Source organism: Symphalangus syndactylus, chromosome 21 (assembly GCF_028878055.3).
Source record: "Symphalangus syndactylus isolate Jambi chromosome 21, NHGRI_mSymSyn1-v2.1_pri, whole genome shotgun sequence".
Classification (NCBI taxonomy): Eukaryota; Metazoa; Chordata; class Mammalia; order Primates; family Hylobatidae; genus Symphalangus; species Symphalangus syndactylus.
Window position 1 is genome coordinate 32,740,486 of NC_072443.2, and position 25,506 is coordinate 32,765,991.

A 25,506-nucleotide genomic window follows, 5' to 3' on the forward strand; every position below is an offset into this window, starting at 1 on the left:
ATCTTCCCTCATTTAGTCCTTCACAGAATTCTTCCAAACATATTGACCTGTGACATGTCCATTTCATCCTCCAGTATGATTACTTTCATAAATTGTTCCACTAATGTTTCTTTAACAGTTAATAACCTTTGTGGAGAATAACTCAACTTTGTTACACATAAATTTAACTAAAATAAGTTTTGTAGTTGTTTGGTGACTTACTGAATTATTTGAAAATGTTATTGCTAGTTCCTTACTAATATAGAGTGTTTTCACATGTTCGAGTTGAAAGATAATCATTTGGTCACCATTTTCTCGTGATTATTGTTAGAGAGTTAGATAATAGTGGTCTTTATTTTTACGTTAATAACTTTTTTGCAAGGGTTTGTTTTTTATTTAATGCCAGGTTGAAAAGTAAGCCATTCAAATATAATAAACATTGTACTGTGTATGTGCATCTAGTTCAACAGCAAAGAAAATTTACTGATGAATGGATAATACAGAATTTTCTATAATATTGATGTTAAGACTGTACCCTGATCATCCCTTACTTTTTCTCAATAATTCATTATGAATCTATTGCCTTCAATTAAAAAAAATTCTAAAACTACATTTGTTAAATAGCTTTTGAATTCTTATATTTAACCTAGAAGTAAAAATAGTTTTATTTGGCTTTGAACTGCCTCATTCAAGGTTTAAGAGTGAGTTGCTTACTGAGATTCATCGCATAGTTTTTTTCTGTTGTTTTGTTGTCCTACAACACATCTCTGGTAAGGCTTGTCCTGGCAGACCAAAAATAACTTTTTTTTTTCTTAGAAGCTGTTCTACTGTTTTGGTTAATTTTAGAGCCTGTGTTCCAACTTTTTCCAGGTCTCTTCTTCCTAGGGCACTCATTTCTCCTTCCCACTCCTTTGTACCATGTGGATGAAATGAAGTCATGATCAGAGCAACTTCCCTAATATCGTTTTTATGTTGTTACTCATGCCAAGAAATGTTAAAAGTAGATAGACAGATGGATGATAGATAGATAGATAGATAGATAGATAGATAGATAGATGATAGATAGATAGATAGATAGATAGATAGATAAAAGAAAAGTCTCCTATTGATTTTTTTCATTTTTGGTAATGAAGAAAAGCCTATTCAAACCACATGGGCAAAGATAAAAACTTATAAGAATGCAGAGGTCTTTCATGGAACCCAAAGGCAGAAAGTACAGCCATGCCCTGCAGTGGACTGGAGCAACAAGGGAGGCAGGAAGGAAGGTTCCAGCTCTCTCTGTTTAGTGTGTTCTGTGCATAAAACCGCCATGCATCCAGGCTGTACATCGTCTCCAAGCTGCACTGTTTCCATCCCAAATTACCAAGAAAGTTGCTCTGGTTTCTCTTCAAATCATATAAATCTTTCTTTCTCGGTAATTTGGTAAAAGTCAAATCTGATTTGCCCAAGAGGAGACCTTTAACCCTACTTCAATCAGAGGTGCCCTGAGAGCCTTAGTCAAATATATTAACTGACATTGAGGCTAAACTCCCCTCGGAACACACTTTAGAATATTTAACAAAGGTATGTCAACATTTCTTTTAACTTGGCTATTTTGAATATCTTTCAGATAAAATGTATAGCTACTCCAGCGACCACATTCCCAGGTATGTTGTGATTCAGTCATATATCATGATTCCCAACTAATAAGCGGAAGTAACAATGCTATATTGTTTAAAGCTTTGGCTCATGGATATTGTACTTAGGTTAAAAAGAAAAATGAAAAGTGAGTTTTAATTACCTTTACTCTCATCTAAAGATTAGAAGCTATAACATTATTATCTGTCCTAGTTATTTGCACACTGTGAGTCAACAAGAGAGCTGGTTGAAGGATAAAATGAGATTCTAACCTGATAACTATAGAATTATCATTAATTTCAGAGGCAGATATCCTAGATTATGATCCAGCTTAGATACAGAATTGTGCTACACTTCAAAATCCATAGTAGAAAACAATCTGGCAACCTAATACAGTTTAAGATATGTATACACGGGCCAGGCACGGTGGTTCATGTCTGTAATCCCAGCCCTTTGGGAGGCTGAGGCGGGCAGATCACGAGGTCAGGAGATGGAGACCATCCTGGCTAACATGATGAAACCCCGTCTCTAGAAAAAATACAAAAAAAAAAAAATTAGCTGGGCGTGATGGCACATGCCTGTAGTCCCAGCTACTCAGGAGGCTGAGGCAGGAGAATCACTTAAACCTGGGAGACGGAGGTTGCAGTGAGCCGAGGTGGCACCACTGCACTCCAGCTGGATGACAGAGTGAGACTCTGTCTCAAGAAAAAAAAAAAGATGTGTATACACATAGATATACATACAAGGACGAGTAGCGCTATGCTGTTTTTAGAGTTAATGTCAATCAGTAGGGAAATGTGATGAACAGATACTCTGAAAGAACATGCTGTTATAGATATCACTTATTCTCTTTAATAGTTATTGAGCTATTTGCAAAGAAATTTGTATAGTAGTTTACATTTAAAAAAAAATATTTACGGCATAAATCATAATAAAGAAATTTTACTTTTTTTGGATAGAATATTCTGACCCAGATGTGTCAATGTATTGGAGATTTCTGTTTTAGGAGTAAAAAAAAAAAAAAATCTAAATAAAGAGAGTTTCCTAGAAGGCTCTTCAAGACCTTTCTGAAATGGTAGACTGAAAGGTCTTTGAAAAACACAGAGCTTTCTTACTGGGTAGGATAAGGTCATAAGCCTTTTGGTCTCTTAAAGATCTTTTTTTTAAAAAAATTCTTTTTCCATGTGAAAATTAATTGATCAAGTATAAGATCTGGGCTACAGGCATACCCCCTCACACACAAAATCTGTTTTTATGACTACTCTTAACATTGAATTATTTAACATTAGATACTTTTCAAGTCATTAGTTTGTATCAAGAACGATTTGCTTATTGCTCTTTTGGTTTCTTTTTACAACACATAATGATGAAAATCCTATATAACCACACAGTAAGAGCTAATCTCTTTGATGATCTATTTAATACTTGTAATTTGAAGGGTAATTAAGATGCAATGTGATAGAAAGTCTTGTGATTTGACTATTTAGCTAAATTAGGTTGATGGTTTAGGGATTAGGATGGGAGCAATGAGAGGGAAAATTGGTAAAATACCTGCCTCAAAGCAATCAGGCTCTTAGCTGTAGGACAAATGTAAAAAAGAAGCTTCTATAACATTTATTCATTCAATAAATATTCACTCAACAAATAGGCACTGTGCTAGACAATTGCCAAATAAATTTGCTGATTACCAATCCCAAGGGAGGATGTAGGATAGCAAAGATCATTACTATGCCAACCACCAGGAGTAGGAGTCTGAGAGCTTCAGCCCACTGTGTCTTGGGATGCACATTTACTACTTGCCTGAGTCTGGTGAGACAAAACACACAAACAATGAGTTACATAAAGTGAGCTCATTACTTACAGATACTCAGCAAAGGACAACCAAAGTCTAAGATTCATTAGGAGCTAGTTCCCCAAGGCTCAGAAAAGCTGTCCAAGGTGGATGGAAACTCATCTTCCTGTTCCCCACCTGCACTGCAGCTGAAGGACCCCAGAAAGCAGCCTACCTTTGGGTTTACCCCTAAGGGGCAACATGATATGCTGGGCTAAAGCACTGAAGGATATCGTGTTTCTATGAGAGACTAGAATAAAACCTAAGCTGTTCCAGCTGATTCTGCTTTATCCCTGAAGGTTGCATTTCCAGCACATTCTACAGTTATTCTTAAAAATTAGAAGTGAGAAAAGAAGGACCGGTTTGGTGCAAAGTCACCCAGAGAACTGTCCTGCAACAACAAAGATACAAAGATGGAAAGGCATGAATCTTTCCCTTAAGGATTTATAAAATAATCTATTGCCTATTGTAATAACTCTCCAGTTAGGCAAAATTTGAGTATACAATGCAGATTTTTTTCTATAAAAAAGGGTTGATATTTTAATTCACAAGTTTATGTATATACCTTACATTTTGTCTGTTTCTCTTGCTTATGTGGTTTGGGAACAAAAATCTCTTTTGTAAAGGGGCATGGAAGCTCCACAAACAAACCAATAAGCAAACTAAAAACTATCTCAATCCATTAAACATTAAAACGGCAAGTGAAAATAAGGTCTATGTTTCTTGGGTGGCGCTTGCATTACTGATGCCTCTTCAGTTCCAACATGGTTTGTGGCCATACAGAAAGGAAATAAACTTCTATCGCACTGGGTTCTCTGCTGCACTCTCTCCCCACTCCCATTCAATACTGGCTTATGCTGGAAGGGAAAGGAATTGCTTCTCTCATCTTATTTCTGTTTCCCCATTCCCTGCCCTTCCTGCAACAGTATGTCAGAAACATGATCACTTTAAGGAAACCATAGCATCTAAATCAAGCAGAAAATCAAACACACACTTTCCGCTATTTATTCTTGGGTCACTTCATTTCTCATTTAAAACATAATTCTTGTCCTTTGGTTTGTGTTAGGAGGATAATACTGTGAGACTGTCATGGATTTGAGATCCAGGCAATTCTGGATTTTAAACAGACTTGCAATTAGTGGATTCGTAGTCTTGGGGAAATGAGCATTGGTGAAATTTGGTTTTATCATTTGAAGAAGAAGGTTTATAATATAATACTTTATTTACAGAGGGTAGTTGACTAAAAAGCTGCTGCTTTATTGAATAAAAATTAATGTCTCTGAAAATTCCTGCCCACTTGCAGTATGTTCACACCCTAATTCAAGAAAGCAGTTCAGGTTTACAATTACATTAAGCTTATCACGACTCCTCAGTTTTCAGAGTCTCTCTCAAAAAGCTTAGGACGCATTTCCAGCAGCTTTTCATGAACTGCTTCTGGGGGACACTGGAGGTGCCTTTATCATAAAACATTAATTCAGCTCAGCTACTCTTCTACTTTCAGGTGATTTCTTGAATTTCTGGAGCTCTGCAGGGTGGGGATCTTCTGTATTTCCTTTCTTTGCTAGCTATGCTACCTAAATATAACTAGTCTCATCTGTCCTCTTGACCTGTTCTCAAGGTTGAGAATCCTTATGACAACAGAGCTCTTGGGTCCCCTTCCCTGATATCTCAGACCTCCAAGTGGCTATGCAGGTGGGGCCTTCACCAGACCCAGTACCACATGTGTAACCAAAGTGTCTCTACGTCTTCCAGCCTCCTGTTTGTTTCAATGTACAAATAATCATAATCCAAGCCCCAACCCTGTATAACTGCAAAAAGTCTGGTCCCTTTCCTAAGTAATTCTGAGAATCTCGGGGTTCCCCAAACCTTATTCTTGGCTGCCCCCTTGTCACCTCTAGCTCCGTCACTGCTCTTGGATTCTCTGTCATTTTAGAAATCGTCAAGCTGGTAGTTCTTTCCAGTATCCTTTCCGCCAAACTTTGGTGAAAGACCCTTCTTTTCAAGTGCTCTAAAGCACTGGCAATGTAAGCTCATTGTGCTTAACAGACTTTACAAAGAAATGAGCATATTAGAGAGGCACTTGAACACTAATCAACAGAATGAGAATTTAGCGTTAGATATCATGACTATGAGCATCCATTAACTTCTTATTAAAAATTCTTCACCTTTTGCTATTATATTCTTGGCATGGAGAAAAATCATGAGCAGGGACTACTTGATATCCCAATATTAAGCTGTATTGAATTACCAGATGGAAAAAAGGTTACAGATGAGTTCCTTGGTTATCAGATGAGTGAAGTGTTTGCCCATATCTGGGCTTTTCAAGCCATTTCATACAGGTATCATTTGAACTGTTATTTTTTTAATACCTAAGTACTATTTACATACACTGTGTCTTTTTTCAGTAGCATGGGGAGTAATACAGGTGTTATGCCTTGAGATAAGAGTCTTTTTTCTAGACAACACTGCTGGATTCACTTCTCAGCCTCAGTCACACGAAATAGTGCTAGGGTTATAGTCTTCCTCTGGATCAGGGTTCTCTATTTGGTGCCCTCCTACGCCAAGTTCAAGACATCTACACTCATATCACAGCCCATGCCAGAGAAAGCGAAAATGTAATAAGCATATATGCATCACTCTGTCAACTTTTCCTTTTTGATTCTGCATTGTTACTTTTTCTGTCATTTTTGTATAATTCCCACCAATATATAAACAGACGGTATTGTTTATACCTTTAAAAAACCAACCATCTCCTTGAAACTAGATTGCCAGCCAGGCGCGGTGGCTCATGCCTGTAATCTCAGCACTTTGGGAGGCCGAGGCGGGCAGATCACCAGGTCAAGAGATTGAGACCATCCTGGCCAACATAGTAAAACTCTGTCTCTACTAAAAATATAAAAATTTGCTGGGCATGGCGTCGTGCGCCTGTAGCCCCAGCTACTCGGGAGGCTGAGGCAGGAGAATCACTTGAACCCGGGAGGTGGAGGTTGCAGTAAGCCGAGATCACACCACTGCACTCCAACATGGTGACAGAGCAAGACTCCATCTCAACAAAACAAAAACAAAAATAAACAAAACAACAACACAACAACAACAAACTAGATTGCCTTACAGCTACCTCTTCATTGCTCTTTTCTCTTTTACAAGAAAACTTGAAAGGTCCCTCTATATTCTGTCCATATTTGCTGGCTTTTCTTCCTCTTTTCCTCTTCTTTCTTGAACCTACTCTATTCCATATGTCCTCACTAACACACTGACTCTACTCTTGTCAAGGTTACCATGATCGAATCTCAGTTTCAGCTTGCTGAGTCCCTCTGCAGCATTTGACACCCTGACACTTTCTACTTGAAGCACTTGATTCTCTGGGCTCAGAGCCACCTCCCTCTCTGCTTTTCTTCTTCTCTTACCAGCAGCCCCTTCTCCTTTGCTGGTTTCTGAATCTTAAACATCAGAGTTCCCAGGGCCTTATTCCATAAATAATGTCATCCTCTCTCATGGCTTTAAACATTTACACTCTTACAGAGCCCAAGCTTACATCTTTGCCTATTCAGAGTAACAACTATGAAGCAAATCAGGTTAGCAATTACCAAAACCAACTTCTGATAGATCCCGAAGCTTGTCCTTTCCCATATCTGGCAACTTCTCACGCCCTTAAAATAGATTTATTTAATTTTGTAAAAAAGTCTTTCAATTTTATTTGGATGTTGGAATCCTGCTTTGTATTCCAGAACTTGGGAGCTGAAAAGAACAATAGAAATCAACTAGTTTAATCTCATTTTTTAAGTAAGACAATCTAAACTTGGAGAATTTAAGTCCAAGGTGATCAGGTAGAAGTAGTGATTTTTTTTTTTTTTTTTTTTTTTTTGATACGGAATCTCGCTCTGACTCCCAGGTTGGAGTGCAGTGGCGCAATCTTGGCTCACTGCCTTCTCTGCCTCCTGGGCTCAGGCCGGATTTTTTTTTAATTTGAATTTAGTTATTTAAATGGACTTGGATCACAAACTACTTGAGGAATTTTTTAAATAAAAGATCTAATAAATAATATAAATATAAATGTAAAAAATAGGAACTAGAAAAAATATAAATGTGGCCGGGTGCGGTGGCTCACACCTGTAATCCCAGCACTTTGGGAGGCCGAGGCGGGCGGATAATGAGGTCAGAAGATCGAGACCATCCTGGCTAACACCGTGAAATCCCGTCTTTACTAAAAATACAAAAAATTAGCCGGGCATGGTGGCGGGCACCTGTAGTCCCAGCTACTTGGGCGGCTGAGGCAGGAGAATGACGTGAACCCGGGAGGCGGAGCTTGCAGTGAGCTGAGATTGCACTACTGCACTCCCGCCTGGGTGACAAAGGAGACTCTGTCTCAAAAATATATATATATATATGAATATATATATATATATATGTATAAATGAAAGCACAAAGTCTAGACCATAGTGATAGATACAATTAATATATTTTTCCTAATTTTGGAGTGTCAGTAAATGTACTTACTGGTTAGAGAATTATTTCAGGCATGTTCAGAACAATGGAGAGCCTGATCTGGCTGAAAACTCAGAGGTACACTGGCCTCTCAGATATGAGTTCAATTATTAATTTATTTTTAAAAGTAATTAATCATCCACATAAAACACTGCCAAACATTTGCTCCTGGGGTTTATTACACATTTACAACAGGCTGGAGCTATTTGGCATTGCCAAGAATATATTTTTAAATTTGTTTGTTAGGCAATTGCTCCTGAATAATAGTTTACTTGAGATGATTAATCATCTGAGATGGGCCTGTAGACACAGGACACTGCATGATAAATCACATCTTATTTTCGTTCATAGGGAATAAAACAGTATTCATTTTTTGGACATGATTTATCATTTGCAAGTTGTATCTGCCATCTATGTGGGCTAGGAAAATGGATGGATTGTCTTATTAAAAATTCTTCACCTTTTGCTATTATATTCTTGGCATGGAGAAAAATCATGAGCAGGGACTACTTGATATCCCAATATTAAGCTGTATTGAATTACCAGATGGAAAAAAGGTTACAGATGAATTCCTTGGTTATCAGATGAGTGAAGTGTTTGCCCATATCTGGGCTTTTCAAGCCATTTCATACAGGTATCATTTGAACTGTTATTTTTTTATTACCTAAGTACTATTTACATACACTGTGTCTTTTTTCAGTAGCATGGGGAGTAATACAGGTGTTATGCCTTGAGATAAGAGTCTTTTTTTCTTTTGATGAAATTCCCTCCAGCTCTCAGTGACATGTAATCTCAAAGTTAAAGCAGTTGGTACTATTTTATGAAATGCCACTCTCACCACCTGGTAAGTTCCTCAGTTCCCAGACTGCCATTGTGAAATCTGGTCACTAGGGTCATCATCAATGGTAGGATGACATTGGTAGAATGACAGTCTGGTGACAATGGTAGGATGTATACTCTAATCCTAATAGCATTATCACATGAGGCTGGAACTTTAATCAGCTAGCAAGAGCAAATAGCTGTGTATTCTTGTCAGTTCTCTTGACCTGGGGGTGGGGGAGACATAAAACTGTGGTCCCTTTATAGTCTCTAGACTGTTTCCCCACAGCCTTTGAATTGTATCACCCACTGAATAACTTCCTCACGATGTGGACTGAACATGGGGCTTTACAACTAAACTTGCTGTACAATCCTAGCACTGCCAGTTATTGACTGTATCTGTGGACAATGTCATTAACCTGTATGAGCTGCAAATACCTTATATGCACAATAGGGATAAAAATATGCATCTCATATGATTGTCCTGAGGGTTGAATGAGCACTCACATAGAGAAAAGGTTTCACAACTGGTAGTTATTGCTGATAGTTGAGATCAGCCTAGGGAAAATAAATTCATCTATCTGAATCTCAGGGTTCTCCTGTGTAAAGCAGGGAAGAATACTACTACTTTTGGAGAATTTTCTTTGTGAGTTTTTGATATAATGTATGTAAAACACCTAACTCAGCCTCTGGACATAATAGGTGATCAATCATTTTATTGCATCTGCTAACCTCAGTCTGTAATACTCAGAAAACATGGTTTTAAGAGACTGTTTGGACTGATATTCTGGGTGAGTAAAGAGGCAGTACATTGTACAATAAAGAGCATGGATTACCTGGGTTCTAATTCCAGCTCTGCTATTTATTAGTCTTGTAATCTTAAGCAAGTCATATAACCTCTCTGTGCCTCAGATTTCTTATCTACATAAGGATGATATAGTACCTATGTTGAAATTGAGAGAATTAAATCAACAAACATATGAAATATACTCGATGTAGCACCTAATATACAGTTACTATTGAATAAGTATTTGCTATCATTATTCCCTGTAAGAAGGTCCAAAAACCAACTTTTTAAATTCACACGCAACACAGATACACATACATACATGCATGCACGTGTTCACTCACTTGCACAAGAACACACCTACCGTGGCTGGCTGGGGGTAACCAAGAATAGGCAATAGTTCACTTAATATTGAATTTAGCTAAGAAGTCAGTTATGAATTATGTGAAAAGTGGTATCTAATAAGGTAAATTATTTTTCCTTGTTATAGGGTTGATGAGTATTATATTGAAGACACACCAATTTATGGTAACTTAGATGATATGACTTCAGGTAAGTTTTCCATAAATTAAGTTTATAAATAAGTAAATCCCAGTTGGTTTCACAAAATAATTTAAGTGGCACTTTAAAAAAAATCACAATCACACTTAGCTATCCCAGTGGTAACCATCAATTCAAGAACTTTTAGTATATTAATTAGGCTACATTTCCAAAGCCGCATATTGTAAGTTGTATCACAATAGCCACTCTAAATCAACATCCTGTTTTTCTATGTTCTCTTCATTTCGCTCTAGTAGTAATGAGAATACAGGAAGACTCTATTATCATGAATTTTGACACACAGCGAATTCTATGAAATAAAGCTATTTCTAGGACAGAAAGTGGTCCACCGAAACAGTGCTTTGTGCTCAATATACAAAAGCAAATGTATAGTGAATAGCATGGAACAATGAACAGTTTCTTTGGTTTCTCATGTTTTAAATAGAGAATGTAGGGCTGGATTGATGGCAGGTGGGAGAAAGAGGAACTAAGTTGTGCTGAGTGGTTTATATATTTATTTTGTTCTTATGTAATAACCGCTCTTCAGTTCCCAGCATCCCTTATCACTTTTATCATCCCAGACACCTAAAAATAAAACATCCCTAAATTTCTCAAAACAGATAACCTCGGTCTGATCCCAGAGTTCTGATGATAGAAGCTACCACCCTTTCCCTGCAAGTACTCATTCAACACATCAGAGGAGACTTGGGGGTTAAATGCTGTTGAACTCCAAATTTTGAATACACAGACATCCAGTAATGTAGGAAATTTATCTAAAAATCTATATATTAAAACAGTATGGAATCATCTTAAAGTTAGAAATGTGGGAATTTTCTTTTGTGTGATTCAAGAATTTATTTTTATCTTTCCTTTCATTGTAGAGTGTCCTCTAGTGCTCTAAGGAATCAAAAATTATTTTCTGGAAATATATTATTCAAAATAATTTGTCCCCATTTCACTTTGGAGAATAATGTTAGCCACCTGTAATATTCAACTACTTGAATTCTTATGTATTCTGATGGCTCCAAACCCATCATACCTGCTACTTCCATACCTAAGTGAGCCCAGGTGCTGCTTGCACACATTCTGATTTAGCAGGTCCAGGCTAAGGCTTAGAGATCGGCTACTTAACATCCCAGGTGATTCTGATGCAGATTTTCCATGGATCATGATTTGAGAAAGACCACTCTACATACCCTTTCTCTGTGTTGCTTTTCAGAAAGAGCTCAATGATTATTAAGTTGCTTTTCTTATAGTAAATATATCTTTTTCTCTCTGAGGGTCAAACTGGTACAATCCACATTTCTGTCAGGTTACTGATCATCCTACGAGTCACTACTTCACTTTCTTCTTCCTTTTAAATGGATGTATCTGGGAGAAGAAAGGTATGGATGATTCAAAAGGCATGTTCCCACAGGATGAAATGAGTACAGATCTGCTGGCTGCTGGACACTGTACAAAAGCCCCAAATACTAAGGACCAGCACTGTGCAGCCCCAGACCCTTAGGCAGTCTGGCTGAGATGTCTGTCACTGACTGATGGGACAAAAGTCATAATATAAACCCTCTTTTTCAAAATTAGGATGTTGGACTTAAAATGTCCTTGAGTAAAACTCCTTACTCAAGGAACAAATTTCAAAATTGTAATCACTGATGTATATGCACTGTGCTTTGTGGCACCGTGCACCATTTGCAATCTATCTTAAATAGAGAATACTGGCAATCTTTTAACTTGTGAGATCTCTATAACATCTAAATGGTAGTTTAAGACTGTCATGTCCTGCAATGGTACAAGAAAATTCATATGATCTAGTACTTATTCCAAAGATTTACTTTTATCTTACTAACCCTTTAGCTCAAGAGACTTCACTGCCTGATCTGCAGGTAACAGTTTGGGCTTCCTTACCTCTTTCTATCTCCACCAAAAAGACTAGTTAAGTAATTCTTGGGCAGTTTATATTTACAGCCAAATGTTGTTTGGATCATATATTTTTAATCATACTAGTATTTTTAAATTTTCTATTGTGAATCACAATCTTTTTAATTCCCAAGAACCGATGGATGAAAATTGCTATGAACAAATGAAAGCCCGACCAGAGAAATCTGTAAATAAGATGCAGGAAGCCACCCCATCTGCACAGGTAAGTTTTGTTTTCTGTTTCCATATTTGCACATTTCAAGAGCATAAGAGTAGTACATTACGATACACATCTGAAATAGCCTGTTAGAAATTTTGCAATCAATCAGGTATCAAGTTCTGGGACCTGAGCTCTAACTCAGAGTCATTTAAACAAAACTCAAACCATATTCAAAGAGTCAAAATTGTACACAGTCACAAAGGCAATAGATTTTAAGGGAATAATGGAATTATTCCTAAGTAATCTATTAAGCTTTTCCTTTCTGATTGAAAATTTTGTGTGTATCACAGAGATAATATAATATAGAAGTTGACACATGGATAATGCTCACAAGACCTAAATGTCAGGAATTCAAAATACAGAGCTGGGGTAGGGAGAGGGAGACCTTTAGTTATAAGATAAATTAGCTAGATACAAAACATCATATCCCTATTTTAAAAGGCAAATGATTTTCAATTTTAATACAAGTCCTGTGGCTGTGATCTTATGGCAAGAGATTGCAAAATATACACACAGTTTGTGTGGAGGCAGGCAGGACAAAAACCTAAGGAGAAACATAAAAATACAGGAAGAAATGGATAGTTTCTCTTTTTCCTACCACAATCTGCTTAACCTCTTCAGTTTTAGTTCTAACTTTATTAAAAGCCATTAGAAATTTTTAGCCTACATGCTCCTGAAATGCTATACATTTCAATTAAAATAGTCTTAAGAAAGACTTCTTCTTTCCTCTCAGATCCTATCTTGTTACTGCCTAGAAATGGTAATAGAGCCAGCATTTCCTAAGCAATTGTTATGTGTTGGTCCTCTACTACGTGCTTTATGTGCATTATCTCCTTAGATTCCTATGAGGGAGGCAGCATTATCATTCCCATTTTACAAATGCTCACAAAGGATGAAAACTTGCCCTAGAACACTTAGGTACTAAGTAAGTAGAATCCAAACTTAGTCCTATCTTATAGAACATTCTCTTCCCTAAAGCGGCTCACATCTTGAAAATTTCCCAGTGAGGCAGAATTTTATTCTTTTTCTTTAGACAAATCCCCTAAGAAATCAAACTTTTAAACTTTTTTTTTCTTGAGACAGAGTCTCACTCTGTCGCCCAGGCTGGAGCGCAATGGCACAATCTCCGTTCACTGCAATCTCTGCCTCCCGGGTTCAAGCGATTCTCCTGCCTCAGCCTCCCAAGTATCTGGGATTACAGGTGCCTGCCACCATGCCCAGCTAATTTTTGTATTTTTAGTAGAGACGGGGGTTTCACCATGTTGGTCAGGCTGGTCGCGAACTGCTGACCGCAGTGATCCACCCGCCTCGGCCTCCCAAAGTGCTGGGATTACAGGCTTGAGCCACCGCACCCAGCTGAATATTTTTTAACTAAGAAACCAAGATGTAGTAGGGTTCGGGAAAAATATACTCACCAAATCTGTCATCTAATGTTTAGTTAATTATAAAATATATTTTAGATAAACATGGAAAACCTGCATGATATAATATGATGTGCTAAATCCATGATAATAAAAAGAAAACCTCTCAAAGAAGGTTAAAATACATTATCTGAAGTTGTAAAAGTACTGAGAATTCTGAATAGAAGTTACTATTTAATACACATGACTTGTACAGGGTAGCTTTATTTGACCTGCATCTGGCTTTCACTCAAGTGAAAATTATGCAAAGCCTTAAAATGTCTTTAAAAGTCTGCTCTTTTATAAATTATGTATTTAAAGGTACTTCTAAGAAAATTAGTCTTTTCTATTATACTATTCTCATAAATTTAGTTTCACAAATTAGAGGTAATATCTTCGTATTTGCTCAATTTCATTTCACTACAGTGATTATTATCATAAAAAAACACTACCTAGTTTGCTACTACAATGCCTACTTTGTTACTTTGGTCAATCACAAAAGCATAAGGAACTAGGATATGATGCATAAGGCTTGATAGACAAAGTGTTTCTTTGTTGGAAAAAATGTAAATAGGCTCCTTGGCCTTTGAAAATGATGTGTACAGTTCAGAAATTGTAATTTTAGTATCTCAGTCTTCTATTAACCAGGAAGAGTTAATCAGAAAGCCTAGTAATAAAGTGAGTTCACAAGAGTTCCCAAATCCCAAAACATTTGAAAAATACAAGTGTGAGCTTGCTCCTCTTCTCTTCACATCCAAATCTCTAATCAACCTTTTCCTCCTATGTCAGAAGCATCCTCTCTCCTTTCCAAAGCCAATTCTTTTATTCATGATCTTGACCCTTTCTCCTATTATTTCAGGATCTTGTACTTTCAATTATTTAATTTTTCTCCAGTTTCTATTTTTTTAATGAATCATTACTATTTGCGTACCAATATGTGAAAATCCCTCCAATATTAAAAAAAAAAAAAAACACCTTACTTGAACTGTTTTTCCTTCTAATTTCTAAACTGATTCTTAGCTTCTTCCTCTATTGTTTTGATTTCTTTCGATAGATACACATTCATTTACCCTGGCTATATGTTTTCCACCCATGCACTTAACTAACACCACAGTGTGGAAGTCTCCAGTGACTATTAAACATACAATTTGTGGTCCTTTCTTAGGACTCACATTCTTTAACTCTGCAGCACTTGATAAAGTTGACCAAGTGTTGACCACACATGCATTATTTGGAGTGCTTTCAGTTATAAATGAAGAAAACAGGTTGAGATTAAATTAGAAATAACTTAACGACAGTATACGGCAGTGGGAAGAAACTAGAGCATGGATCCAGTTAGGCAGCTATTACAATTTTTCCAGAAATGAGGATTTCAAGAATAAAAAGCTAGACAAAAGAACAACAACAACAACAAAAAACCACACAGCCGGGTGTGGTGACTCACGCCTATAATCCCAGCACTTTGGGAGGCCGAGGCGGTCGGATCACCTGAGGTTAAGTGTTCAAGACCAGCCTGGCCTACATGGCAAAACTCCATCTCTACTAAAAATACAAACATTAGCCAGGCATGGTGGTGGGCGCCTATAATCCCAGCTACCTGGGAGGCTGAGGCAGGAGAATCGCTTGAACCCGGGAGGCAGAGGTTGCAGTGAGCTGAGATCGCACCACCGCACTCCAGCCTGGGCAACAAGAGCGAAACTCCATCTCAAAAAACACATGCACACACACATGCACACACACACAGCAGAGGGTATAAATAGAACCATCTTTTCTATCTGGCAGAGAATATAAAACGTTTCACTCTTAGCATGAAAACAAGTGCCAATGGGGAGATGCTTACTTATTATGCATTAGAAATGTTGTTAATCCAAATGTTATTTCTTCACCCTGTCCCCGCAAATCAATACAATTTTGGCCTAGTCTTAAAGAATAATACTTAATACATAAATCTTTGGTTTGTTCAATGGCTGTCTTAAAGTTTTAGTCTACCACTTTTCATAATTACAATGCTACCTTACTTTTGAACAGTAGTTATAGCTTCCATATACATTATCTCTATGTACTAACCATAACAACACTGTGATGATTTGCATTTTCTAGGCAAGAAAATTGAGGTTCAGATTTTTAAAAACCTGACCAAGATCCCATGATCACTGTAGGGCAGAGCTGGGATTCAGTCGTAGTCTTTCCAATGCCAAATTCAAGGTCTTGCCTTTAGCATGTTACTTCCCCTAGATAGCCCAGTTTCCTGTCTTTCTTTAGTATTGACCCAGGTCTAGTCCGGAGAAGTCCACTGGGCCCTCTTGAATGTGAATGGATATCTCCAAGGCCAATCCAAAATGAGCTCAAAAGGGAGCTGGGGAAGGCAGATAAGAAAATAGGGAAAGATAAGAAATGTAGTTACTTGCCAGATATTTATCATGTAAGTGAATATTGTTATCTTTATACTTCTGAATCTTAAAAATGTAGAAAAACTGGGGACTTTTGTGGTGCCATTAAATGACCAGTTGTTAGGCACATGTAAAGTAGACCCTTGTGATTTGGTAAACTCCTTCCTATCATGCTTATTCCTACTTTAATAAACTGAAGTATTGTTACTTGGTAAGAGCAACACAGGGCCAGAACTACCTTAGGTGGAGGTGGAGGTACAGGCAGGTAAGAATCAACCTAAAATGTTCATCTACTATTAGAGTATAATAAAGAAATAAAAATCTAGGGAAAAGTTTCATCTAAGCACTTTTTCAACTCAACAATGTTGGCTGACTATAGTTTTCTGTTCTGTTTTTTGTTAGTATTTTGTACTGACAAATTTGGCAAAACAAGGTAGGTGAGGCCTAGAAAACAAGTTACTTGGTTTTCATATGCCACAGAAATTTCCAGAAGTCAAGCTAAAGAACAGGCTAACAGTGAAAAATTAACATCCCTTTCTTTTAGGCAACCAATGAAACACAGATGTGCTACGCCTCGCTTGATCATAGCATTAAGGGGAAGCGTAGAAAGCCCAGGAAACAGAATACTCATTTCTCAGACAAGGATGGAGACGAACTACATGCAATAGATGCCAGCGTTTCTAAGACCACCTTAGTAGACAGTTTCTCCCCAGAAAGCCAGGCAGTAGAGGAAAACATTCATGATGATCCCATCAGACTGTTTGGATTGATCCGTGCTAAGAGAGAACCTATAAACTAGCTGGACCATGATCTAGTCAGATTTGGCTCTTGTTGAAGATGGTTTCTAAGAAAACAAAATTTGCAGAGGACACAGAAGGACTTGGCAGCAGGGTGATGACCTGATCGTTTGTTGATGGGATGGTGGCTTACCTCTTATTCAGAGCTTACACTTATGCATGCCAAATGTAATGCCATGAAAATCAGTATTTCAAATAACTTAAAAAATGCTTTACTACCAAAATGTAAAAAATTAATGTGCTCACCTCGGCAGCACATATACTAAAAATTAATAAAATCTAGCTTGAAAATTGAGCCTGATAACAAAATTACAAATTCACAATACCTAATACTTAGGGAAATAAAAAAAAATTTAAATATGAATGTATTCTGGAACACGTTAGAAGAAAAATAAAAGCCAATGAGTTTTTTTTTAATTCTCCTTTCTCACCAATGGGCAATAGCCCATAATTGAAATAAATTTCTAATTGAAAGGTATAGGAAGCATTAAAATGCATTACTAAGAGAAGTAATATAATTTTCTTACAAAGTATTTTTCCCAAAGATAGCTTTACTATTTCAAAAATTGTCAAATTAAGGCATGCTCCTTACAACAACAAGCAAATATCAAAAAGAGTTTAAGAATTCTACTAGCCAGAGATAATCACTTGGAGAAACTTTCTATATATCCTTCTAAATATTTTTCTGGGCAGCTTATGTATGTACATCAGTTGTTTCTTTTTATTTTTAACCAAAAATGTGGTTTCTTTTGTATACGTTACTTAAACTTTCTTTTCACTCAACAATATATTGTGGATTTATTTTCACTGTTATATTTAACTATATATAAATACACACATATTGTAACTTAATGTCTGCTTAGCACCCCACTGATAACCCAATCTCAGTTTATTTAAATAATTTTAATGACTTTTTAAAAACAATTTATTGATACAAAAAGCAAGGTTGAGATGACAATGTTTCTTTCAGTAATTAAAAAATACTGCTTCACTGTCTTCTGTCTTTGTTTCATCAGAAACACCTACTACAATACTTGTCTCTGTCCTTAAGTGTTATATACGTTATTTTTCTGATTGTTAAGACTTTCCTTCTTACTGGTTCTAATTTGATTATAATATGCCAAGGTATGGTTATTTTTCAAATGTCTTGTGTTTGGAATTTGTGGAGCTTCTTAGATGTATTTACATTTTCATCAAATTTGGGTGGGGGGAAATGACCAATATTTTTTGTCTGTGACCCTCCACATTTTCAAGTTTTTCAATTACTTGCAAATGGTCCCACATTTTACTTATCTGTTTATTTTATTTCATTCTTTTTTGTGTTTCATTTTGGATAGTTTTTCTTGCTACATCTTCAAGTTCATGAATCTTTTTTTCTAAATGATCTAATCTCCCATAATCCTAGACAGGACTTTTTAATCTCAGATAACTTAGTTTTTATTTCTATAAATTTAGTTTGGGTCTTTTGTCCCCCATCTTTCATGTCTCTAACATACTTAATCTCTCATCTAACATCTTCAACCCATGGATACAGTTGTAACAACTGTTTTAATGCTTTTTAAAATCTACTAATTCTATTATCTGTCATTCTGAGTTTCAAGTGATTTATTTTTCTCATTGTGGGTTATATTTTTCTGCCTCTTTAAATGCCTGATGATTTTTAATTGGGCAGAAAATACTGTACACTTTCCTTTGTTTGGCGATGCATATTTTTGCATTCTTATAAATGTTTGAGCTATGTAGCTGAAAACTAACTTGATAGTTTTCAGTTAGCTACGTAACTGAAAACAAACCATCAAGTTACTTGAACACAATTTGATCATTTAGAATCTTGCTTTTAAATTTTGTTAGATTAAGCCAAAGCAGCTTTTAGACTAAGTTAAATTTAGTTTATTACTGAGGAAAGATCCTCGTTAGTACTTAGTACCACCGTTCATGAATTATGAGGTTTTCCACTTTGGCTGTTGATAATCGACACTATTCCCAGCCGTGTGTGAGTCATGGGCACTGTTTTCTTCATTCTTTTCAGGTAGGTTTTTCCCCAAGTTCGGGTAGTTTTGTCACTTGTGTGCAGTGACCAGTATTTAACTGAATACTTGAAGGCGACTTTTCACATATCTCCAGAGTTTTCTCTCCACGCAGCTCTCTTCTCTCCAGAACTCTGCCTTTTTGACTTCTCATGTCCTGGAGCTCCATCTCCTCAATTCAAGAGATCAATGGACTTTTACCTAGGTTTCCTCTACTTGCTCCAAGGCCTGAAACTTTTCTCCAGGCAATAAGATAGGGTGATAGGAAGGTTTACCTCATTTGTTTCCCATCTTTCAGGGACTGACCATTGTCCTTCATTGCCTGAAACAGTGTATCAAGTAACAGTGTTTCATCTACTTTGTCTGGAGTTTAGTTGTTTCAGCTGGCAGAGTATGTTCAGGTAGTAGGGTAAATCTAGGATGTTATTCTATCTTTGTCAGAAGCAGAAATCCAAGGCATTCTTACCACTTTACTGTAATTCTATAGTATATTTTTAGTGTAATTTAGTATAATTCGATAAGCTAAGGAGGACTATTTGAAATGTGAGTAAGCTATGAATTACTGATCATCATGTAATTATTAGGGACTATATATACACCACCTTTGGCAGTTTTCAGGGCTTATGCTCCAGAAGGAATACAGGATGAATATCCTGTATTTGGAACCAGAAGTATTTGATTTTTAGATTTTGGAATATTTATTCATATGTAGTGAAGTATCTTAGGGATGGGACTTAAGCCTAAGACAGAAAATTCATTTACGTTTATATACACATAGCTTGAGGGCCATTTATGTAAGATTTGTAAATAATTTTGTGCATTCATCACATAATGTCAGGTGTAGAATTTTCCACTTGTGGAGTCATAGCACTCAAAAAGTTTTCCGTTTTGGAACATTTTGGATTTTGGATTTTCAGATTATGGATCCTCAGCCTGTATCATTATAAGCCTTAACATTTCAACTGGAAAAAAAAATATGTACGGAGGAAAAGAAAAAGAAAAATCATGACTAGAAAACAGATGAATTCCAAGTCTTGAGATTTTCACTGACAATGTTTTAAAGGTCCAATAAGTTGAACTCAAATCTCAAAAATAGGAGGGGTAACTCATTTCCTTTTGGTATTAAATGGCTTATTTCTAGCAGAGTAAAAGGAGGGTGATTAGTTTAGACATATGCTTTAAATCTTTCTCTGAGGTTTTGTCATTTGATTAACAGAACAGACAATTTATATTAACACAGAAAAACAGAGCATTGACAGAAAGGAACAAGACAATATAAATTCAACAGAGGTACACTTCTAAATGCTGTTTGCCATTCTTTAACCTCTTCTGAAGGGCTCTTCTGCACCCACTCACAGCTTCTACTACCTAGGAAGTCACGGCTGACTGCATCAAGGGTGGGTACCTGAATCAAGACAGTGGATTCTCCTTTTTTTGAGTTTCAATAAGACTTTTTTTTACAAAATCAAGCAGGCCAGATGTAGCCTAGAGGCCATAGCTGGCTGACGCCTGGCAAGATCATTTGTTTCATTAGGAGCTTGCAAAATGATATGCTAGTCCTGTTATTCCTTCTTCATGTATTAGTTGGAATACATTATAGGAAGAAGACAGTAGATTCATCTCTGAACCAACCTAGATACAAGAGACTGGATAGTGATCAGAACAACAACAACAAAACCATAGATAGAATTGGGGCTTTGAAAAGCAGGGTACAATTACAAGGGGAAGAAACTAAGAGTAAGATGGCAGAGACTGGAGTTCAAAGCTCCATAAAGCAATCAGACTAATCATATAACAATCATGACAATGACAAGTCATATTTATTGAGAACTTGCTAAGTGTAAGACACTGTGATAAGTGCTTACCTGCATACTTAATTTAATCACATAACACCCTAAAAGATAGATGCTATGAAGTCCTAATCTTAAAGATGAAGAAACCAAGACTGATAAAAAGTAACTTGCCTGATGTCACACAAATAAACTGTAGACTCAGGGTTGGAATATAGGTAGTCTAAGCGTAGAACTTGCTCTGTAGAATAGCTGATTTCTAGAGTTGGGTTTAAGTGCTCTTGGGCCCTATTTCTTAATTATCCCTGCATCCTATCTATTTAATAATAGTAATCTCTTTATTTTAAGTGCTGTGCCTGCATTTCTGTTATTTAAAATCAAAAGAGGCTAACGAAAACAAATTGAAAACAATTCTTAAAAATAATGACGATTTATGGCAGCTTGTACACACTAATAGCCCTTCTAATTTAGGAAAAATCCAACAATAAATCCCCTTAAATGACAGTCCGTTGCTTTCAATAAACACTAAGACTTACATCTACCACAATATTTTCATATTAAAGTGTTTTTACAGGAAAGTATTTTATTAATGCCACTTGCTTTAAAGTGACTTAGCTTTTCTTTTTCAGTTTTGTATATAAAAAAAGAGGTTTTTCCTGCAGTGACCTCATATTCACTCTCCATAAAAGACAGAACCCAAAACTAACTTACAAAAACAAAAATAAATAAATCCCAATATTGAAGCTAAAACATAATTTTGTGCCCCCTTTTGTCTAATTTTGTCTGTGGGGGATGAAAGTTATCTCATTTGGAATCAGGGAAACATTTGTTATTTAGACCAAAATGGAAGAGAATGGAAAAAGAACCTCAATCAATAGCGTTCTTGGCCACCTCTGATGCAATGGACAAGTCTTTTAAGATGTCAGTATCCATCATAACACTTGATAATTAAGTAGGTTTATTTCTTCCATCTGCATTGATTAAGAACATAGTTGGTAAATTAACTGAAAAAATTGGGTCAAGTGAGGAATAAATTTTTACAGTACCATAAACATTTAAATTTAAAATGTATAAACATTTAGTCATTAACTTTTGATATAGGGCCAAGGCCTTACCTTGAGTAGGTCTATGATTGAAGTTCCATGTCATTTTTCTTGTATAAATATCATTATCCATAAAACACTGTTTACAGTCCCAGTTTTAGTTTTGTTTTTAAGTGAAATAAGAATTTAAAAACATTTCTAATGAAATCTAACTGCAGCATCCCTCAAGATTTTTGGCTTTTCTTCCGAGACTTCAAGAGTTATTTCACCCTTACCTAAATTGTCAGTAATTTTTTTTTAGCAATTCTGTTTATTGATTCTTTGGAATCAGTGAACTTAACTATCATAGGAAAAGTTCCCTCCACACCCATATTTCATTAGGACACATAACAATTAATTATCTTCTGTAATTACAAGTACAGCCAGAATAATCAAGTGCAGGAACAAACGCCATGCACTCCTGGGAAACACAGTTTTGGTGGTGGGAGAGACTCAGGAGGTTATAAATAGTCTACTGGCCATGGTGTTTATTGTGCTGGGTCAGTATTCGGTATGTTGATGGAAGGGAAAATGGCTCACATAGGTAGAGGTCAGTTAAAAATGCCTCTATTGGCCTGGCGCAGTGGCTCACGCTTGTAATCCCAGCACTTTGGGAGGCCGAGGCGGGTGGATCACGAGGTCAGGAGATCGAGACCACGGTGAAACCCCGTCTCTACTAAAAAAATACAAAAAAATTGGCCGGGCGTGGTGGCGGGCGCCTGTAGTCCCAGCTACTCCGAGAGGCTGAGGCAGGAGAATGGCGTGAACCCGGGAGGCGGAGCTTGCAGTGAGCCGAGATTGCGCAACTGCACTCCAGCCTGGGCGACAGAGCGAGACTCCGTCTCAAAAAAAAAAAAAAAAAAAAAAAGTCTCTATTTTACAAACCCAAGTTAACTTTATAGGATGAATTATTAGAACAATGGAAGAGTCTCCCACATCCTTTGTTTTTCTATTTTGTCTTTTTTTTCTTTTTAACCACACAAGCAGTAGTGGTACCTAAAAATTCTACCATTCGAAAAATTAATTTTTAAATTAAATACTCTACTTTTTAGCCTTTCTACAAAGTATTGAGAGAGAAAAAAACTTAAGCAAACTGGAGCAAATCAGTTTTTCTCCAATTTCCATTCTCCTATTTTTCCTAAGTACAGAATCTTTACTTTTAACTGGTGATCAAGACAGCATTAACTTCTTCTCAAGTTGACTAAACTTCAGACAGATTTCTTCCTGTCCGTTTTCCTATTTACTTACAAAACAAACTCATCATTGCAAATTCTTTTTTGGCTCCCTTTCAAATGTGTACGTCTCCTCAAAAAGCTTTTACCTATTTGATTACCCCCAGAAATGTCTCTCTCAAAAACCTGAAAACCATCTCTTTGAAATGTAATTTCTGAAGGAAGATAATGCCTTTATCCTCCAGTCTGTGGGAGGGCAAAATCCTACCTTCTGTCATGGAGATAATCAGAATTAAGCACAGGTGGCCTACCATTACCCCCACCCCAGCTCTTAAAAACTCTCCAGCCCTTTGTTTCACCCTGAACTCAGAGGCTGAGTTGAGTTCAACCTCTCTCCTCTATTGCAATAGTCTTGAATAAAGTCTCTCTTGCTTGTTTAACTTTGGCACATTTTTCGCTTTAATACCAGATGCACAGCTGCTGGAACAATGTTCCCTCTGTAGCTTGTGTTGCCTTTCTTTGGCTCCTCATTACCTGTAGCTGGAATAAAGATGTGGTGGCTGAAGTCTGAATAGCAACATTTGATCATAGGATAGAATGCATGGGCTGAGGATGACAGAGAAATAGGATAAAAAAGAGCTAAATTCCTAACACATGGAACAGCATCCCAGCCTTAGACCACCTATCTCCAGCCTTCTTTAATGTGAGAGATAAATTTCTGTTTTATTTAAGCCATTGTTGTTTTGAGATTGCTGTTATTCACAGGTGGACCTAATCTAACTAATATACCCCAAAATATCTTGATTTCATTTTTCACTTAACTTCTTTTTAAGAGGTAATAAGGAGTACTAAAATGATGTCATTTGGGGTGAAGTGGGGTTGGCAGAATGAAATTCACTGGTATTAGGTTGGTGCAAAAGTAACTGTGGTCTTTGCCATTAAAACTAATGGAAAGGCCAGGCGCGGTGGCTCACACCTATAATCCCAGCACTTTGGGGGGCCGAGGCAGGCGGATCACAAGGTCAGGAGTTCGAGACCAGCCTGACCAACATGGTGAAACCCCATCTCTACTAAAAATACAAAAATTAGCCAGGCATGGTGACACGCACGTGTAATCACAGCTACTCAGGAGGCTGAGGCAGGAGAATCACTTGAACCTGGGAGGCAGAGGTTGCAGTGAGTTAAGACTGCGCCACTGCACTCCAACCTGGGTAACAGAGCAAGACTCCATCTCAAAAAAAAAAAAAAAAAAAAAAAAAAAAGTAATGGAAAGACCACAATTACTTTTGCACCAACCTAATATTTTTCCACGTACTGAATCTGCTCCAAACCACTCAGAATATTTGGAGAGATAAAAAAGCCAGTTTCCTGTAAGATTAATATGAAAAATTCTCACATATGCATTAAATTGTTTCCTCTCCATTAAAATTAAGGATATTTTATCTGTAACTAAGAAATTAAATTTGTATACAATTATTGGTTACTATATTCACAAGTTCAGAAGAAATAGTCAAAAGAATAAAATTGTAACTTGAGATCAATTAGAAAATGGATAAGACATATGCAGATATTTTAAATAAATATTAACCTATTTTTAAAAGACCAACAATCCCTTGGCTATTTACACTTCATCTTGCTCTCTAAACCCTACTATCAAATTGTTAAGGGCAATATCACTTACTATCACTAACTTGGTATCAATTACCAAGTTAGTATCGTCTGATCTAATTTATTCAACCTCAGCAGGCCTTAGAAGACAAGGTTCCAGCAATAGACAAATAAAGCCATCTGCAGAGTTCAATGCTGAATGCTGGTTAGGGAAAAAGAACAAAGAAGTGGAACAGTCAGATTCTAACTGGGAGACAGGAGCAGCAGCCTCTTGTTGCAGGGGATTTAGGAGAGCAGGGAAACTTGTTTCTCTGGACAGAAGTGCTGCAGTGTCCCCTGCTCTCTAAGTTTCTAAACCTTTGACTACCTTAAGAAAGAATTACCTTTTCTTGTGCTTGTTGACATCTTCTTGTCAATTTTGTCACTCTTGTGACATTAGCATATTCCTCATTAGCAAAATCAGAATGTGGTAGATTAATGCCACACACTCCTTCTCTCACTAAGTAAAATCCTATTCATCCTTTATTCCATTTCTGCAAATAAAAATAAAGTCTTAGGCCTGCTTTTCACTTCTTATGCTAAGTAATGAAGTTCCTAAGCCTGGCCTTAAAAAAATGCAAGTCTTCACAATTAACAACAGGTGGCTAAAAAAGATGACGAGATGTCCCCTCTCTCCTGAAGTTACAAGATAGAGCTTTCTGCATCATAAAATAAATTCAAACAGTCTGATGCGATAAGGTATTAAATTAAGAACATTCACAAGAATATCAATCTTGTTTCTGTGCAACAAGGAGACTTGTGTGAATATTCATAACTGTTGCCAACTTCTTCTATTCTCTGTTAATATAAATTTGTCCTTGGAAGTATGGTTAGAAGAGATTCTTCTAAGACTTTGAAGACTTTAAAGTTTGTTGCAATGCCCTGTGATAATAACCAGAAGAAACCTGCAATTCTGATTGGTTATCTTACTTGCCCTTGTACTATTATTGTAATTGACACCTCAGTGCTTGTTTGTTTGTTTTTGAGATGGAGTATCCCTCTGTCA

General features: G+C 36.7%; 1 protein-coding gene across 2 annotated transcripts in view; it reads left to right on the forward strand.

The window, feature by feature from the left end:
- Nucleotides 1-25,506, forward strand: part of TRAT1 (T cell receptor associated transmembrane adaptor 1) — a 69,842-nt gene that overhangs the window by 14,767 nt on the left and 29,569 nt on the right. Inside the window, exons 3-6 of one of the 2 annotated variants that reach the window (XM_055259781.2) lie at nt 1,589-1,625; nt 10,009-10,070; nt 12,110-12,198; nt 16,530-17,778. In XM_055259781.2, the coding sequence (XP_055115756.1) occupies nt 1,589-1,625; nt 10,009-10,070; nt 12,110-12,198; nt 16,530-16,784 (443 nt within the window). In that variant the 3' untranslated portion in view covers nt 16,785-17,778. Of the gene's footprint in view, nt 1-1,588; nt 1,626-10,008; nt 10,071-12,109; nt 12,199-16,529; nt 17,779-25,506 lie in introns of those variants that run through there. The other variant, XM_063630641.1, reaches the window with a different exon arrangement.